At 37.5% G+C, this 20,319-nt stretch overlaps 1 protein-coding gene across 2 annotated transcripts; it reads left to right on the plus strand.

Moving 5' to 3' along the window:
- Positions 1-398: 398 nt before the first annotated feature.
- Positions 399-20,319, plus strand: tgfbrap1 (transforming growth factor, beta receptor associated protein 1). 2 transcript variants are annotated; one of them, XM_079628248.1, is made up of 12 exons: positions 399-547; positions 1,690-2,391; positions 4,721-4,915; positions 8,453-8,607; positions 8,703-8,785; positions 10,055-10,396; positions 10,683-10,740; positions 12,950-13,093; positions 13,216-13,362; positions 14,878-15,037; positions 16,896-17,332; positions 18,374-20,319. In XM_079628248.1, exons 2-12 carry the CDS (start codon positions 1,704-1,706, stop codon positions 18,563-18,565), a joined length of 2,601 nt encoding a protein of 866 aa, XP_079484374.1. In that variant the 5' UTR covers positions 399-547; positions 1,690-1,703; the 3' UTR covers positions 18,566-20,319. The 2 variants fall into 2 exon arrangements, with proteins under 2 accessions (XP_079484374.1, XP_079484375.1); XM_079628249.1 differs by having other exon boundaries at positions 418-883.

A 20,319-nucleotide genomic window follows, 5' to 3' on the forward strand; every position in this document is an offset into this window, starting at 1 on the left:
GTCGTCAGATGTTGGACTAGAAGACACTGGCCTGTGGCTCCACCTTGTGGTAAAATGTAAAATTACATTTTTAATCTGCTAAATGCAGAAATACAAAATAATTCATATATGATTCTGTTTGAAAAGCCATTAGAACTTCCAGAAGGATGCCATAACTCGAAACGGGTGATCTTTAGGGTTTCAGGACTACAAACGTGTAAACATTCTAACCAAGCGCCACAGATCAAGAATAATAATTAGCTGATTTAAAAATAATAATATATATTTTTAAAACGACTAATAAAACGTGTAATTTAAAATGCATTAGTGCAAAAGCAAAATTTGAACACATTTCGCTTTCATAATTAATTTTCATAAACGCTTTCCAATCAAAAAGCCAGAACCCACCCTCATCACGTGGCCGGATGTATTTCGGCGGAGAAACAGGAAGCGCTACAGCAGGGAGAGAGAGAGATAGAGGGAGGTGGAGTGTGGCGCTTGAATGAAACTGGCAGGCCGTGAAAACGCTGCCATCTCTCAAATCAGGACCGCACTGGCCAAGGCTGGGGTACGATATGCGCTCGGCTTTCTTTCACATCACCTGTCGCGTCACCTGCGCTGTCTGCATGCCGCAACACACAGACACACACACGACCAAACACGCAGGCTGTGTTTTATAACCTAGCGAGCTGTCTTCCAGTACAGCTTTTAATATGGCATAATAGGTGCGGACGTTTGGAAAACTCCCCCCAATAATGCTGTCTAGATAGGCATCTCACTAGGTTTTGAAACGCACTCCCATGATCACCCGTAATCAAAGCACTGTCTGTCGGTCATATAAATGCTCATACTGGGCTGTTTGCGTGGATGTGAAGCAGGTGCTGGTGCTTGAAAGAGGAATCGAGTAAGTGTTTGTGTTGATGAATCTTGTTATGTTTTGCTAGCGTGGCCTTTGACTGGTTGGACAGACAATTATCTTGTAAATAACTTTCTAAGACTGAAATGCCTTAACGTTATTTGTTTTAAAGGAAGCGGATAGTAGGCTATATGTCTATAAGTAGTACTAATGCACCTGCGTGTAATACAAACCACAGGTTAATAATAGGCACCCGTTTTTGTGTTTGACTGTCAGAGCTGTGATTTCTAGCTGTAGAATATTTTATTATGATGAATTATACCAATAAGTGGCATTAAGAAACCATTTTTGCTTTTCTGTTTGTATGGAGGCACCCAAACGTGTCTCATTATTATTCAAACTATTTATATCATTGTCTACTTCACCTTTTTAAAATTATTTGTACAATTTGTATTATTAATCTAATGTCTTCATAATATTGCTCATATTTGTTGTCAGTGCAAGTCCAAAGTAACTTAAGATTTTGTTTGTTTTCTCTCTTACTGAAGATGTGGAAAAGAGAGAAAAAGAGCTTTAGTTTAGGCTTGTACAGCAGTATTATTATATAGCCTACTATTCTGGTAACATTTTACAATAAGGTTAATTTGTTAACTGAACTAACAATGGGCACTACGTTTGTTACAGTATTGTTACATGTATTAGTAAATGCTTTAGAAGTATTGTTCATTCTTAGTTCATGTTAACTAATGAACCTTATTGTAAAGTGTTACCAATATTCCTTATAACATTGCTCAAACTTGTTACCAGTGTAAGTCTAAACTCCGGTTTTGTTTCTGTTTTCTCTCCCACGGTAGATGTGGTTGGCACCATGAGTGTGAAAGCTTTTGAGCTGGTTCCCGCTGTGGAGCGGGAGCAGGTGATGGGTGAAAAAGTGCGGATAAACATCGAATGCATTGAGTGCTGTGGCCAACATTTGTTCCTGGGCACTAATGACTGCTTCATCCATCACTTCATACTAGAGGAGCACATGACAGCCAAAGGTAAGCTGGCCTACAACGCCCAGAAACTCCTCCACAAATACCTGGGCCTGAAGAAGCCAGTAGCAGAACTGAAGGCCGCCTCTGCTTTGGAACGTCTAATCGTCCTCTGTGATTCAACCATCACTGTTGTGGACATGGTTACCCTGGAGCTTGTCCCCTTTGGTGGCATTAAGCTCAAAGGTGTGACTGCGTTTTGTATCAACGAGAATCCGGTGACAGGGGATGCGTTCTGTGTGGAAATGGCGGTGGTTTTGGCACGCAGACGGGCAGTCCAGATATGTACGGTCCATGAGGACAGAGTGGACATGTTAAAGGAAGTGACCACACCAGAACAGCCCTGTGCCCTTAGCCTGGACGGGTACAATATCTGTCTTGCCCTGTCCACACAGTATATGATTCTGAACTATAGCACAGGAGCCTCTCAGGATCTGTTCCCTTATGACTGTGAAGAAAGGAAACCCATTGTTAAGAGGATCGGCCGGGAAGAGTTTCTTCTGGCTGGCCCAGGCGGGCTTGGTGAGTTACATGACCGAACACAACACTGATCAGTACACGTGTTCATTTTTTCCACCAATTTTATTCCCATTTCATTAAACGCTAGCACCAGCATTAGGTTTTTCTTTGCCCTATTGAAGCAGTCATCCGTGACATTGAGGATATACACTTAATTTGGAGGATTTTAATTAGATCTGTGGTGAATTTTTAGAAGTTAACTTTTTTCCTATTTTTTTTTTTTTTTTTTTTTTGCTGTCATCAGTTTAATGGTTCAGGAGATAGTAATACTAATTTCAAATGTATGTCTATAGAAAATCTAGATAATATTACTCTCATTCTATAATTTGTTTAGTGAAAAAATAATTGATTTTGCTACCAATAGAGTGCTGCAGTGATGGCGTGTTTTTGTAGAACAACCCAGAAGTTAGCATCATCACCCTGGTTTCCTCAACAAAAACCCCAAAACATTTTTCCATTGACTTTTGGATTTTGCAGAAAATAATACAGTTGGTTACTGTATGATAATTAAAATCACGAAATGGCCTTAAACAATCACTAAATAAACTGCAAAATGTTACGTTTTCTAATACATTAATTTCATGCACGGATTGCTTCTTGACAGCCCTGCACGAGCCGTGGTTTGCCATGGTTCGAGGTGCCAAATGCAAGTAAAAATCGATGCACCGGTGAAACGGTGTTACTCGCCAGTTGCCCGGTAACTTTTTTTTTATAATGAATTTTGACAATGCATTGTTGTGAGAATGTGATATGGCTTAATGCAATTATCAGATCACAACGGTTGTGATAAATATATAGTTCGGATGCGCTACATGTTTCAGAGTAAAGAACAACACTGTGTTCATTTTCTGTTTAGATTCACAGTAAATGCCCCTCTGCAAGTGCTATGTGTGTTTGAGTCACTTATAATTTGCGTTTGGGAATGCAACATGTGCCATTGCCAACCATCTTACCAAATTCATAATGAGAATCGTTTATAAATCTGTTATCAACAAAGAGAAGCGTTAAGGCCTTCCTGTGGTTGTCCGCCAAAATGAAAGCTCAATGGTTTAAAGTTTGAAAGCAAAGAAATTAGGACAACCATAAATGTAAGTATTGTATTATATCTGTCAGGTTTTACCTTTTTTTTGTCTTTAGCTGCGTTCACATGCCTGTTTTATGGAAAGTAATGCATTAGGTTTTTACATTTTCACCTGGGCTGGGCTTGGTTGTTTGTTTATTAATAACAAAGTTCTATTTTTTGGCAAATGTAAAGGCCCTTTCACACCAAAGTGAAATAATAAGCCTCAGGCTGAAGGAAATGCAAACTCATGCCTATAGAGTAGAGACAGCTCATACAAACCTTTCATCTCTGCTGCCATTCCGAACTGCAGCAGAATAGGACGCAGGAAAAGAAAGTTTAACACTCTTTCTTCAGCAATAAAAACATAAAATAATGAAACGCAAATGTTTATCTAAAGTAATTTTTGCTTAGTATGGTTTAATCATCCAGGTGGATGCTGCACATTGGTGGTGGTTGAGGAGATTCCCCCTTCTGTGTAAAGTGCTTTGAGTGCAGAGAAAAGCGCTATATAAATGTAATGAATTATTATTATTATATTAATTGGATCATCGAAGGTCAGAAGCGAAGACATTGGTCAATAAAGTGAGATTAAATACATAAATTATATGTATTATTGCAGATTTGCCTAGTATTCTGAGTTTGCATTTCACTGTTTTTATTCATTTTGAGGAATAATGAATCTGTTTATGTGCAAGTGAAATGAGTAAATGCATGCTCACATTTAGTCTAGAACTACAAAAAGCCACAGCCACCGCCATTCATTACACAGCGCACACAACGCCTCGGAGAGGTGTTAATCAATAAATGGGAAATTAAAGTAACTTGGGTTACTTATTTGAAAAAGTAACTCAGATATTTGTTGTAAATTTAAAAGTAATGCATTACTTTACTCGTTACTTTAAAAAAGTAATTTGATAACGTAACACTCGTTACTCGTAATGCGTTACCCCCAAACACTGTTAATTGATTGCAGAATGATGGAACTCGTTTCCTGGTTTTGGTCTACAAAAATATGTCATCCCTGCAGCACTCTATAAAACAAGAGATTTTGTGTAAACCTAAATGTTTTTGAGAAAATGACTCTCTTATATGACCCTGAGGAGTATCATAAATAGTTTTCTATGGCGCATATCTGTTTTTTTTTGTGTGTGCTTTTTATAAGTTCAGAAACAGCCCACCTGAGATATGAAGCTGTCTTCTCTGCTGTGACTGTGCTCATGGTGATCATTTGTGATGAGTCATGCATCTCTCTGTATCTTTATCTCTCAGGGATGTTTGCTAATGCAGAAGGCATATCTCAGCGTGCTCCGGTGAGCTGGTCCGAGAGCGTGATCGCGGCGGCTGTGTGTTTCCCGTATGTGGTCGCGCTGGATGAAAGCTTTGTGACTGTTCACAGCATGTTGGACCAGCAGCTCAAACAGACACTGTCATTCAGAGACGGACACCTTCTGCAGGATTTTGAAGGCAAGAGTGTATTCCCATACATTAGGGCCGGTTCACGCAGACCGCATTTCTGCTGGTATAAACACGAGGCCTGGGTCAGTGGAACAAAACAATTTTTTACAAATCTGTTACATGTGCCAGACACTGCAAAAGATGCGAGTTCAAACGGTTAAAGACGTCCATCTATCTTTATGATGTTAGATTGCGTATACGTTACGTTAGCCGTTACATTGAAAAACTATGGAAAAGTAGTGTAGTGCCATGAAATGGAAAACCGTGGCCCCTTACTCTGTATTCTCGGTTAAAGAAGAACATTGGAATATTAAAGCAATAGTTCAGACATAAATTAAAATTGTCATTTACTCACCCTCAAGTTGTTCCAAACCTGTATGAATTTCTGTCTTCTGCTAAACAAAACAAAAAAGCAAAACAAAAGGAAGAATATGGGTAACCAAACAGTTGATGGGCCCCATTGACTTCTGTAGTATGAGAAAATAATTACTATGGAAGTAAATGGGGCCCATCAAATGTTTGGTTACTGACATTCTTCAAAATATCTTCTTTTACAGTATGTTCAGCAGAAGAGAGAAATTCATACAGGTTTGTAACAACTTGAGGGTGAGTAAATAATGGCAAGAATAAATTTTTTTTGTTGGTGAATTATCCCTTTAAGGTAAGTTTGCCATGCCTATTTTAAGGGGATAAGGATTTCTTCCTTCATAGCACCTCAGAAAAACATAGTCTTGGTAATGACATATTTTAATTGAAGGCTAAAAGTACAGTCCGTTTAATATGTTGTACTGGTGACGTAGGTACAGTGTATCTAAATGGCATTTTTTTTCAGACAACAAAACATTGAAAATGTGTCTTTCTAGAGTTGATTGGATCTCAAGACAGTTACAGCATATTAATGCACTGTACATTTTCTCGTAACCACATTTTCAATTATGGCAAGTTAAATGTTGAATATGCTCTATTTATAGCATCTACATTCATAGTTGAGCAAGTCAATGCTCTGCAGGCTCTAAGGTTCAAACTACACTTGTTCTTTTCACTTTCCATACTTGCAGAATCTGTATGATTTCAAGGTCAAGGTGAACTTTATTGTCCCACAAGGGGAAATTCATGTGGTCATTCATTACGCGCCCTTGTCACAACATATTCTCTAAAAACATAAACACAACAGTCAAACCAATAAACAAAATAGTTTTTTAGCGTTTGAAAAAAATAATGCATAAAATCTTATTGTGAACAATTCACCCATGCATTTGGTGAATTGTTACATTTATTTTTAATCAAAATGTTGTTGAAAATTGATGACGTATACCAGACTAATTTAGTCCACGAGTACATCAGCTCAGCTTTTCAGTGCAGATAAAAATGATGGTTTGAGGCATACTGGTATACCCGTGGTGGTCGCAGGTGATCATTGTTAAAAAACGGCAACAAATAACTGAAAATAATGTGTTTTGAACATTAGACTTCCACTGTTGTTTGTCATGGAAAGCAATTGTCATTGAAAGCAATTCATTTAAAATATTGTTATTAAAGAAAACACTGGCATTCAACATAACAATGGCTATAGACGCGTCGAGTAAGAAAAATACCATCTCTGTGACGGTTTTAAATCCTGCAAGCCCAGTGTTAATACGAGTTGTATTTTGGGCTCTTTTACTTTCCTTCTTTGCTTGTAAACTTTGTTTTAACTATGGATGATTCCTCAGACGGTTGCCTTTTTGAATGGTCCATTGTGTTAATAATGTTGCTCATTAGTTATGGCCACAAGCTGTCAGAACTAACACACCTCCTGTACGGCATCTTTTAAGTAGATTATACAAAAAAAATATTAGAGGGCACCTATTATGCCCCTTTTCACAAGATGTAAAATAAGTCTGTGATGTCCCCAGAGTGTGTATGTGAAGTTTTAGCTCAATTTAAAAAACACTGGGTGGATTGTTATCGTTATAGGGTGGTACACACTGCCAAAACACATTTATGTTCAAACATAAAATTGTGCATAATGGGTGCCCTTTAATTCACACAAATTAGTCAAATGAATAGATGCATGTTTTCTCAGTTAGCTTCAATAATAATAATAGCAATATTTATAATCCCTCATGATCATAAAAAAAAAACATTTTGCAGTAGACATGTAAACTAAGAAGAACTATATATGTACCACAGCCTTTTCTTCATTGAAATACACATTTATCCAATATTGATTAGCAGATTATCAAATCAGACTGTCATTCTCAATCTCAGTTGTGATCAGACTGAATCAGTCAGACAACTCATTTCCAGGCTGAATCAGCTCGCATTTGACTCACTCGGTCATTTATATAGCATTTTTAACAATGTAGATTGTTTCAAAAGTTGCTTTACAGTGATAAATTGCTAATTTAAGGTAACAGAGATTGTTTTGGCTTTATAGCGGTTCTTGAATAAAGATATTTTCCAGCTAAAGTTAGTTTTGATTGATTCACTTCCGTCGCAACGATCATTAGTTATTAAATTAGAGGCCGCTAAGACGACACCGTTCTCTCTACACAGACTTTAAATGCGAACCTGTAATAAACGCTGATGGCGCTCACGTGCACATCAATAATTAATTCTATAGTTATGCGCATTTGAATATATGTGCGCAGGTTTGTAATTCCCTACAAACCAAGTAAAACTACTTGTCTGGCCTGAATTTTTTAGACAGAATTTTATCACTTCGGGGTAGATGCGCGAAACCGAAATTATCCCGACAACGCTTTATCTTTAGAGGTAACGGGATCCTTCACTCGGAGAACTTATTTTTGAAAGCAATGTTAAAGATGCAAATTTGTGAGGTTAGTAAAACTTAATTCAGTACAACTGATTTAATTGTTTATATGAGAACATGGAGATAAAGATAGAAATCCACAAAATAGTTTCAGAACAAAATCCTGTAGGAGAAACCGTAAAGAAGCAGCTGAAAAATCTATATAAATAAAGATCTCCAGTGTCTTAGTTGGTATTCTTTTAGATTGCTTGTGCTGCAGTCTAGTGTTTACAAGTATTGATTTCTCTGAAGTGCTGAGGTAAATTTCCCTACAAAGCAGCAGGGAAATTTTCTCCTGTCAAGTCTTGCTAAAGCTTGATAGTGCTCGAATCGGGAGGGCGAAAACCAGACACATTCACATTTAATAAAGCAAGCAGTGCAGAGAATGTAGTGAAGGCAATTTATTTAGGAGCGTCTGATATAATTTGTTATGACAAGCTCGGATCAGGTCAGTCACCATACGTCCCGTGTCAAAAACTCATCATTGTGCAGATCACAAGCTTGATTATTTTTCAGCGGTTTAATCATCATCAGTCCTTACATTCTCATGTCTTATGAATGTGCTGTTCTTTATGCCAAAGCATTTATTTCCATGAATGTGGCTTTATTTCCATGGCTGTGAAATTGGTGTTTTATGTAAACGCACGTTATCCATTTTACATCCCTCAATGTTCCCCATTGCATTGCAACTCTGTGGAATTTAAGGGATAGTTCACCCAAAAATGAAAATTAAAAAGCCTCTAATTTCTCAGGTAAGGTGGTGTTGGCCTCATCAAAAGCGGTGTATATACTGGTGCCTCTCCCTCTGGAGCGTCAGATCCAAGACCTGTTGGCAAGCCATCGAGTCGAGGAAGCCCTGACCCTCACCGAGGCCGCACAGAGAAACATTCCCAAAGAGAAATATCAGGTACACAGAGCCGTTCTGACTACGGTAAGATACAAGAGTAATTCTCTCAATGGAGAAAGGATTTTAATTGATCATTTTCTCTCTTTATGTTGTAGATATTGCACAAAAGAATTCTCCAACAAGCAGGATTCATCCAGTTTGGCCAGCTTCAGTTTTTAGAAGCGAAAGAGCATTTTAGGTGAAGTACATCATTTTGTCATGCAATTAATACTGTTAATTGCTGCTCAGGCCCAGATGTTTCAGAGGATGACTGAATGGAGTTAATTAACTTCTTTGCTAATTGCTTCTTATCCCTCTGCGCACCTGACCCTAATCGCCGTATGCTAATGGAAGGAGAACAGAAACTTGTCTAATAGCTGAATAAATGGCTGACGTATATATCAGTGGATTCACTGTTGAATTCGGCATGTATTTTAAGTTGCTATATGTCATGCGGCATAAACTATTAACCCATTTGAATCATAGATTGCAAGTACTACTGTAATATATTTCAGATGACAAGAAGGTACATTGGAATAATTTACTATGTAAAAACATAGCCTTATCTTTAAAACCTTATCTTCAAAAATTGAGCAAATGGACAGTTGCCACCAGTGTTATTTTACTATAATTTATAGTATTTATTTACGTGTTATTAGTAATTTTATGTGCTTTTGTGAATTTTATTAGTTTTTTTATGTAAATTTTTTAGTTGTAGTCATTATGGAAACTTGTTTCTGCCACAGACTAAAAAAAGTAAAATATAATTGCAGCTTATCTCACAATTCTGGCTCTTTTTCCTCATAATTACAATTTTTTTTTTTTTTTTTTTTCAGAATTGTAAGATATAAACTTGCAATTGTGACTTTATTGTGAGGTTACAGTGACAAGTTTATATATAGCAATTCTGACCTTTTTTTCCTTACAATTAAGAGTTTATATCCCTCAATTTTTACTTATTTTCTCAGAATCGTGAGATATAAAACATTTTTAAAAAATAACTGCGAGTTATGAAGTCCAATTCTGAGTGGAAAAAGTCTGACATTCTTACAAATGCGTGCAATTCTGATATCATGCATTTTTTACTTTTTTTTTGTAAACTCTCAATTGCAATAGTCAGAATTGTGAGATTAAAAAGTCACACTTATTTTTTTATTTTATGGTGGAAACAAGCTTCCATACATTGTAGTACTTCATCTTAAACTTATTTCATGTAGTTGCCATGGCAACATTTCAAATTTTTGGTTTAAGTGATTCATCCAATATTTTTTTTTTATTTCAATTAATAAAAACATTTTTAATACTTTGTTTTAATTAACAGCAACAACACATGATTCCATTGTAGTGTTCATTTTATTTTAATGTGGCTGGAATTTTTATTTTTATTTTTTTATAATACAGCAAAATAAATTTGAATAAAATAAAAACCTTGTAATAATAATGTTGCTTTATCTGATGCCCATCTCAGGAAGGGACAGCTGGATGTACGGGAGCTGATCTCTCTTTATCCGCTGCTCCTGCCCGCTTCTTCTTCTTTCACACGTTGCCATCCACCACTTCATGAATTTGCTGACCTGAACCACCTGACGCAGGGGGACCAGGAGAAGGTACAGCGCTTCAAATGTTTTCTCATCAGCTACCTACACGAGGTGCGCAGCAGCGACAGCGCTAATGGTTTCCGTGAAGACGTAGATACGGCGTTGCTAAAGCTGTACGCAGAGACCGGCCACGAGAGTCTTCTGGACTTGCTGGCCTCTGATAATGCCTGTCTTCTGGCAGACAGCGCCCCCTGGCTGGAGAAGCATCACAAGTGGGTACTCGCTTTTGTATTTCTTTGAGTAGCCGTTGATAAAGTTTTGACGGTTTATTTTTGCGAGAAAGCTATTTCTAGTGCAAAATATGATGCTTTGCGAAGCTATAATTATAAACCATTATGATGCATTAGTCATCGATGCCGTCTGTCCTTTTATTCACAGCAGTTGCCATGGCAGTACATTACATTTTTAAATCTTAAATAAATGACAGTGTTTAAATAACTTGCGGTATTCCTTGATGTGTGTGTGATTTGACTGTTAATGGCGTTTCTCTCTGTTCAGGTATTATGCTCTTGGACTTCTATATCACTACAACGGTCAGGATTCTGCTGCTTTACAGGTGGGATCTTATTGAACATTCTGATTGTGACAAGCTAGGAAAAGTTTGCTGCCAATTTTAAAAGCATTTTCCGAATTAAAATACAATTTAAGCTCTGCTGACATCATCTTTGCCATTCTGTTGATTACCTCAGAAAAATATTTTGATTCATCCTGCAGTTTGGAAAAAGAAATTGAAGCCTAACAGACAGTTCATTACAACCTGTATATAATAATATTAACAATATATATATTTTAAGATATAATTTTTTTCAGTGATGATAAAGCTGAATTTTCAGCATCATTACTCCAGTCTTCAGTGATGCTTCAGAAAGCATTCTAAAATGCTGATTTGGTGCTTAAGAAACATTTATTTGATCTTGCATCTAATATTTTCAATGTTGAAAATGGTTGTGCTGCTGAATATTTTTGCGTAAGGAACTGTTACGGATATATTTCTACTTGAACTCCGTTTTGGCACGGATGGATTACAAAGCGTTCTCAGCCCGGAAATCTCAACTGCGCTAGTAGAATGCGTGTAGTGACATCGCCACTTAGGATTGGTCACTTGTCTGGTGCCTGACTACCAGTTTCTCTGTAGTCGCCAAGTGTGCTATTTGAGTGAAGTAAACACAAGTTAATAATAGAAAGGCAATGACTGATGCATTTGTATTACATTCCAAAGAGCTCCATTATCAACCCTACAGTGGAAAATGAAACCGTATCCATACTGGCTGGGCCGGGCCGGCACGGAATTGAACCGTTAAGCAACGAGATCGATTTGGCCCAACGGTGGAAAAGCAGCTACATGATAAATTATTCTTTTAAGAATAATGTTCAAGGATTATTCACCCAAAAATTAAAATTCTGACATAATTAACTCAAGTTGTTCCAAACCAGCACAAAGTATTTTTTTTTTTCATACCATGATGGAAGTCAATAGGACCCATCAACTGTTCTTCTAAATTCTTCAAAATATCTTGTGTTCAGCAGAAGAAAGAAATTCATACAGGTTTGAAACAACTTGAAGGTGAGGAAATGAGGATAGAATTTTCATTTTTGGGTGAACTATCCCTTTTAAAAGAACAGAAAGGGAGCATTGTAGCATTTCTTTTAATTCATACTTGCTGAATAAAATTATTAGAATATAATTTATTTTTCAATCTTACTGACCCAAAACTTTTGAATGGTAGTGTGTGTAGATATGTAAATACAACTTAATAGTGGCAAATAAAATGAACACATTTGTAGAGTTTTAATGATCACTTTCATGCTATATTTACTTAAATTCACAGACACATGAAAATGCACTACCCATTTGGTAAGGCTTTTTCTGTCAATTTTCAAACTGACATTGTGCAGAGTAAATGTTTCTGTTCGTCAGTAAGTCTTATGCAGATTTTGGCTGAGACTGATATTCTAATGGCCACGTATTGGCCAGTTAATCTTCCTGGATGATGTATCGGCCTATCCAAGTTAATGGTGCGTTCAGGTCCTCCTGGGAAGTTCGTATTTACGAGGTGGGAAGTCGTGTTTACGGCAGCTGCGCTCAAGTCACTTTGGTCGGAGTAAGATGGCGGTATACTTTCTCAATTACACAAAAATACAGCAAGGTTCTTAAACTCTAGTTCTAGAAGATTAAGAAGAAAGAAATGTGCATCAGGTCTACTTTGGTTTTTATGTTGCCACTGCACAATTTATCGTATATTACATTGTTATATTATAATGCCATCATATTCTGTGCAGGCAATTAGCTTACTTCACTGTAAATAGAAAAGCCTGATTATATCACTGCTAAATACCTTTAAATATTGTGTTATTACGCAATGTTTCTCTCTGACACACCCCCAACTCAATAAATTTGGGGCTTAAAGAATATCCAGGACTTTCCACCCGTATTTACGACATTGTGGTGGCGTTCATGTGCGTAAATATGATCTTTACGAGATGACTTGAACGCACCATAAGACTGGTGTGATAAAATTGCTCCCCAATCTTCTCCGTGTAAATGTACAGTGATTACAGTGTTTCAGTTTGTGTCATGACCAGTTACAAAGTAGCAGTAATAAATCAGTAGTAAATAGTTCTGGAGGAACAGGTAAGGGGATGTCTGTGTGTATTTTAACTGGAATATTCATGTTAAGCAATATGCAGTTCAATTTAAGAACCTTACAATTGGATGTGCTATCATGTGATTGATTAAGAGCTTTTTTTTTTCTGTCCTGTTGTAGATGTGGGTTAAGATTGTCAATGGAGATCTCCAGGACTCCACACGACCAGATCTGTTTGAATATGTTGTGGATTTTCTTAGTTTCTGCTCCAACCTTGACCTTGTGTGGCGGCATGCAGACTGGGCACTACAGAAAGATCAAAAGGTGTGTACTTCATCCTCATTGTAATGAACTATTTTAGGTGAGAGGGAGCTTTATCGGTTATCTACAGATTATTCTACAGGGTGTGATTGACTAGCTGTCTCTATCTTTTGGATCACCTACAGATTGGTGTGCAAATCTTCACCAAAAGGCCTATCTCAGAGGAGAAGATAGGGCAGTTAAACCCAAATGATGTGATTGCGTATTTGGAGAAACACAGTCAGGCCCTTCTGCTTTACCTGGAACACCTGGTGCTAGAGAAGAAATTGCAGGTAATAGCACCACTGCCAACGCATTATTGATTCTTTAGTCAAGTGCTGTACCTACTATATGCTAAAAGGTTGCCCAACTCTTTAGGGCTTTTCATGCTAGTTAACCCTGGGTCATTCTAAACCCTGGGTAAACGGAGTCCTGGGTTATCTTCCTTCGTTTCACATTACTCATAATTTACCCAGGGTTAACAATTAATCCTGGGTATTTATAAACTGACGTTTCACACTGTACATTCCTAAACTCTGGGTTAACATCTTTATTTGGGTTGTCAGCGTCACTGATTGGATGAATGCCTTTGTTTACATAAATACTCAAGCATTACGCATCCTCGAATTACAGTATATATTGCTGACTGAAGTATTAATTTGATCCTGAATATAATTTTCAGACTATAAAGCTAAGAATCACTTAAATTCAGTCCAATTGACGTGTTTTTTGTCATCATTTGACACTTTTCCTTTCAAATGCTGAAACAGTGCGCCGTGTTTCTGTGACTGTCCAAAGCACATGAATACGTGGTACTTTTGGTTGTCTGTTGCTAAGCAACTAGTATAACATTGTAACTTCGCTGTACTTGTTTGTATTTGAAACAATCCATTCTGAAACAATCCATTCGCTGTACTTTTTCGAATCCATTCTGCAATGCGTTGGTTTGGTGTATAGAACGATGATATCCTGGGGTTAAAGGAACACTCCACTATTTTTGGAAATTGGCTCATTTTCCAACTCCCCTAGAGTTAAACAGTTGAGTTTTACCGTTTTCGAATCCATTCAGCCGATCTCCGGGTCTGGTGGTAGCACTTTTAGCATAGCTTAGCATAGATCATTGAATCTGATTAGACTGTTAGCATCTCTCTCAAAAAAATTACCAAAGAGTTTCGATATATTTCCTGTTTAAAACTTGACTCTTCTGTAGTTACATCGTGTACTAAGACCGACAGAAAATTCAAAGTTGTGATTTTCTAGGCCAATATGACTAGGAACTAATACTCTCATTCATGCGTAATAATCAAGTAACTCTCCTGCTGTACCATGTGTGCAGCAGGTGCAATGATATTACGCAGCGCCTGAAAATAGTCCCCAGCTAGTTAACTTCCAACGTGACCGGCACTTTGTTTGTAATATCATTGCGCCTGCTGGTATGGCAGCACAGTTCCTTGATTATTACGCAGGAATGAGAGTATAGTTCCTAGTCATATTGGCCTAGAAAATCACAACTTTTCATTTTACACGGTCTTAGTACACAATGTAACTACAGAAGAGTCAAGTTTTAAATAGGAAAAATATGGAAACTCTTTGGTAATTTTTTTGAGAGAGATACTAACGGTCTAATCAGATTCAATGATCTATGCTAAGCTATGCTAAAAGTGCTACCGCCAGTCCCGGAGATTGGCTGAATGGATTTGAAAACGGTAAAACCAAAGAGTTGGAAAATGAGCCTATTTCCAAAAAAAGTGGAGCATTCCTTAAGCGCAGTATAAAAAAGCTCTTGTGTGTTGTGTCTGTTATTACAGAAAGAGAAGTATCACACACATCTGGCCGTGCTGTATACAGACAAAGTCCTGGGCTTGATATCACGACCATCAGCCAATGAGGAACAACTGTCTGCTGCCCGCCAGAAACTACAGCGGTTACTGAAAGAGTCCAATCTCTGCAGAGTCCAGTTACTACTAGGTAGGTGCCCAGTAGCTGGATGCCTGTGCCTCTTCTCCAATATACACAAGACTCTTGATCCTTTGATTGCAGTATAATGAATTGTCCCTTTGTGAAAGGGGCACCGACAGCAGAGGTAAGAGCTAGGTGTCGATCTATGCATAAAATTCCAGTGATCTTTGGGTTTGCAGATATGTCTTGTTGCATTTGACCATTAATAAGTATAATAATTTATTTATTTTCAGGTTTTGTGTTACCAGTAAATGCTTTGCAATAATGCTGCTAAACACAAACTCTGTGCATTGAGAAAGCACTTTGTTTTTACATTTGCTTAATTTCAAACATTACTATTTATGGAGGTTTACAGCATTTCACTAGATTTGTAATGCGTAACATCTTAGATTAATTGTCAATTATACACCGAAACTTAAAGCTGCAGTCCGTCGTTTTTCCTCTTTGTCGCCATCTCTGTTCGAAATCGGCAATTGCAGTTATTCGCGGAATTATTAACTGTGCGTGGGTAGTAAATCGGCAAGAAGCAGCGCGGATGAACACAATGTATTGAGGAGAACCTGTCGCTGCTGCGTCGCTGTGGATACTGTACTGTCATCAGCAATCTCAGAGTATACTTTTTAAAAGTGTATGACCAACATTAGAATTTTCATCGGAAAATGTCATCTGAACAAGTAACATTCACTTTTGTTCTGACCAAATATGGGGGGTGGGGAGAAGCATTGCAGTAGGCTATATCATGCTGATTAAATCTAACGATTGCTTATCACGTCAAAACGTGAAAAATATATTTTGTTCTCAAATTATTAATGTTAACTACATCATTATTGCGTGACTACATTTAATGTGTATTAGGGCTACTGTAGTTCAGTTTTCATTTCTGTGCAGTATAAATTCTAATTGTCATACCAACAAATGAATGTTCCTTAGAACTGTTTCTCTTTGAAATAAAAGTCTTTTGGGTTTTACAACTGGTGAATCTCCAGTTGTCACTGGTGATTGTCGCTTTAAACTTTCGGGATCCGCCATCCCAAGTGCTAAGCTAAATCTCCACCTCCATCATCCTCGCACGCTATATAGCCGACTAGCCGGGACTCCTTCTCTATGTGTACAGAAGTGACGTAATGACGCAAAGACATGATCGAAATTCCCGCGGAAATCTACCAGTACCACTGGAATTAAAATCATTACAAGCTTACCGTTTTGAATCGAGGTAAGGCAAGCAGATCGTTTTTAACACTGGCTGGTTACGTTTTTTTTCAAATTTTTTTTAAATATATTTTTAAACCCAAAAAAGTGCCGGACTGCAGCTTTAAAGGAACTCTGTTTTTACTACAAAATAATGCATGAAAGTAAAGGCAATTAAGACAAATATATTAGTACTGTAAAGCTAAAAAATGTTTTAATATAGGCTATACTAATTTGTGTAGTACAAAAGTATTACGTTAGAAATGTAATTTCTTTCCTTCCCTTAATGTTTTATAGTTAGGGGGTTATGGTGATAATACAAATAATACATTTACACTGATTGGGTTCCAAAAACAATGGTGAATGTAAAATGGACTGACACAATATTCATTTAATTGAATTTAAAAAAGATGAGTGAATGCAAAGTGAACTCATTATATACTGAAATATTTCTAAACTGGTCCTTTTACAAGTGTGAACACCCTTATAGAGTAAGTATATGGCAGAAGAGTGTGGGCAAAAGGCATTGATTGTTAGTTTCTGATTTTATGTCTTTATGGTGGCATATGAGATTTTTATGAGAGAACCGTATTTATCATATCGCAGTTGAAATTGAAATCGCAATATATGTGTGTATGCCTAGTGTTAAAAGTTAAATTATGGTTTGATCTGCTTGTAGGTAAAATTCAGGACTCCGAGCTGCTGCTACTTGAGCGAGCTACACTTCATGGAAAGTTAGAAGAACATGACAAGGCCTTGCACATTCTAGTGCACCAGCTCAAAGACTCTCCTGCGGCTGAGGAATACTGCTCTTGGGCCTCTGCATCTCAGGACCGGTCCTACCGTCAGAAGCTTTTCCACCAACTCTTGAGCGTTTACTTGGACCCGGATTTACCGGGAGGGGCACAAACAATAGCTGCAGTCGACCTGCTTAACCGACATGCTGAAGATTTTGACGCAGTGCATGTGTTAAAGCTCCTTCCAGAGGAGTGGTCTCTACCGTTACTCCGTCCTTTCCTGTGTGGGGCGCTGAGGGCTAGTGTACATGCACGCTGCACTTCCCAGGTTGCAGTGGGGCTGGCCCGGGCACAAAACCTCCAGCTTCAGCATGACAGGGTGAGTTCTCGTGAATTATGTTTTTATGTCAGAGCCTATTGTAGCCTGTCTTGTGGGCAGAGCTTCGACATGAACTCGGGTCACCCCGAACCGTAGCTACAAGTCCTGGCTTAGGGACCTTTCTTGATCCTGTCCCACTCTCTCTCCCACTTCATGTCTTATCAGTTCTCTATACTATCCTATCTCAATAAAGGGACAAACAGTGGGCCGGGCACTTCTATATTTTTACCTGTAGAGTAACCTCACTCGCATGTCTGTCTGTAAATTTCATTTTTATATTTTTGCAGGGCATAAAGTAAAAAGAAATGTCAGGGTTATACAACTGATATCTAGATATCAGAGGAAAAAACAAGAACATAAAAATAATTAAATTATTGAAAATAGAACCGAATAGTTGTCCGACATATTTTATTAGCCTATTATTTCTTAGGGGAAAAAAATAATGAAACTTGACTATTTGGGAAAATATTTGTTTGAAAAATCAGTCATATGGTAAAGTCAAGGTCAAAAAGTCACATTATCTAATTTTTTCTGAATTAGTTCAGATTGCAAAAAAATGTCATGCAGTGTGAATTTAATAATACATGATATTTGTATGAAATAAGTAAATATTTAAATATTTGTAAAACTTCTTTTAAATGATTGGTCTGTACACTCTTTACACTACTGTTCAAAAGTTCGGGGTCTCCAGTCTTCAGTCACATGATCCTTCTGAAATCATTCTAATATGCTGATTTAATGCTTGAGAAACATTTCTTGCTATCAATTTTGAAAACAACTGCAAAAAAATTTGAAAATGGAAAGTTCAAAAGAACAGCATTTATTTGAAATAGAAATCTTTTGTAACAATGTCTTTACTGTCACTTTTGGTAAATGTGTAAGGCCGACCCCAAACTTTTGAACAGATTTATTTTAGTGTATACATTTTATTTTTGTTCATCAAAACCTAATGAAACCAACACAAATAACGTTTTTTATATACACTTGACCACTACAGTGCATGTTATTGACCCACTAACCACTGCATTCTGTGTTGCACAGCTGAAGTATCGAGGCGGCCCAATATTAGTGTCTGAAAAGAAGGGATGCCAGCTGTGCCACAACACCTTCAGCGAGCCAGACTGCGCCTGCTTGCCTGGCGGAACGCCGGTCCACATTCACTGTGTCGCCAAGAAAGCCCTGGACTTGCCAAAGCGCCAACATGAAAATGCCCACCGCAGCAATCACACATGAAGCTGATCTGTGGGGCAGGCGACACATTCTGGCGTTACACCTGTGCCGCACACATGCATAGGGCAACAGACTGTTCAGAGCCCTCGCAAGAGCAGGACCTGCTTTCCCTGTGTGTGAGGGAGTCAGTCAACTAATAAGTGTTTGGGAGTTTGAGATACTATTTATTCTATACACACAACACTGACAATGAATATGAACTTTTTAATGAACGTCAAACTAAACCCCCCAAAACAAGACTGTCTACTGGTTGATCTTTTTAGCATTGCCTTATGACTGGTCCGTCTTGAAATATTTAGCTTTTAAGTGGGTGGTATCCATGTTAACTAACTATTATTTGCAAACTGTTTGAGGTCAAATTGCTAGTGTCTTGACTATCTGTTCCCTGCGAGCAGACTTCTCAAAAATTGGTTTATGCGATTTGGCCGATCAATAGTTTTCATTAAACAAACACCAAAGTCACTTGCTCTGTTCTCAGAGAGTGACAGGTTATAGCCTTAAGGGATTGCATCATGATTATTTTAATATAAGGGAGAAATGCTTAAAAAGAAAACAAATAATTTTCATAATGTCATCATGAATATGGTTTGTGGTCATCATAGCTCTTTTAAACCGAGATAAAAAGTGAAGATATTTTCAGAATTCCCATGTTCATCTTCTGGCTACAGGCCGATCTGGGTAACTTCAAAGTTACATCAGTGTTATGTAAAATTCTGCAATGAAAGTCTGATTAATTAGCACAACCCAAGAACCCAAGGTTGATTTGGCTTGATATTTCCCTTTAAAGACAAGTTTAAGATGCAAAGTGATATTTAGATAAAAAAAAGGTTGTCATATCAAACAAACCAATGGACTCCAATGGTGTTTGTGTACATGCTATAACTAAATGCTAAAGTTGCTTATAACATCCAAAATGTTTGTTTTTCATATGCATGTGGTGATGTGGATGTGAGTCCTCATGTCTTAATGCTAAGCTGTGATTTTAAAGATCAAAAAATATTTTAACAATCAATTACATTTGTGTTTTTTGGGGAAGCACAGTAGCAACAGTGGCTGCAGAGGGTTTTGCCTGAGAATAATCTGTAACCTCATATTTGAATAAGTATCTGAAATATTTTCTCTGTGAAAGTGAAAATAGTGGGATTTTAAAGGTGGAAGGGGGAAAAGAATAGAAGAAACACTGCCTACTACTTAATAAATACTAAAAATGTCATCGGCTATAACCAGGGAAAGGATGACTGGTTGCTTTGTTTTTTACAGAAACGGTTTAGCAAGTGAAAATATAAAATGTATTATAGTGATCAATGGCTGCAAGGATAATGGGAAATTGTATCTTAACTAATTTGTCACAGTTAAATTATTTAAATACTATTGTACACAATCTTGGGTGGTGGATCCAGCACAAGTTCCACACTTGAAATGCAGTTGTAGGAAAGTTTGTGTGCTATTTAGTCTTTGCTTTGATTTGCTGATGCGTTTCTCCCAGAAAAAAGTTCCCTTCGTCAAACGTGCAACCAAATTTTTCCTCCTGTCTGAAGTGAGATTGTAAACTTTTCAGCTCGGGCAACTAAATGGAAATCCTCTACATCCCTTTACATCCACTTTAAGTATTTTATACATCTAAATATACATGGATACTGGTGTGTACATACTGTATTAATAACTGTTTGTTGCTTTGTAAATCAATGCCGGTGTGGGTGGAATGTACAAAATGTAAAGACGTCCATTTTAATAAACGACTATGCCTACATGAATGG

This window comes from Phoxinus phoxinus (genome assembly GCF_949152265.1).
Source record: "Phoxinus phoxinus genome assembly, chromosome: 11".
NCBI classification, from domain to species: domain Eukaryota; kingdom Metazoa; phylum Chordata; class Actinopteri; order Cypriniformes; family Leuciscidae; genus Phoxinus; species Phoxinus phoxinus.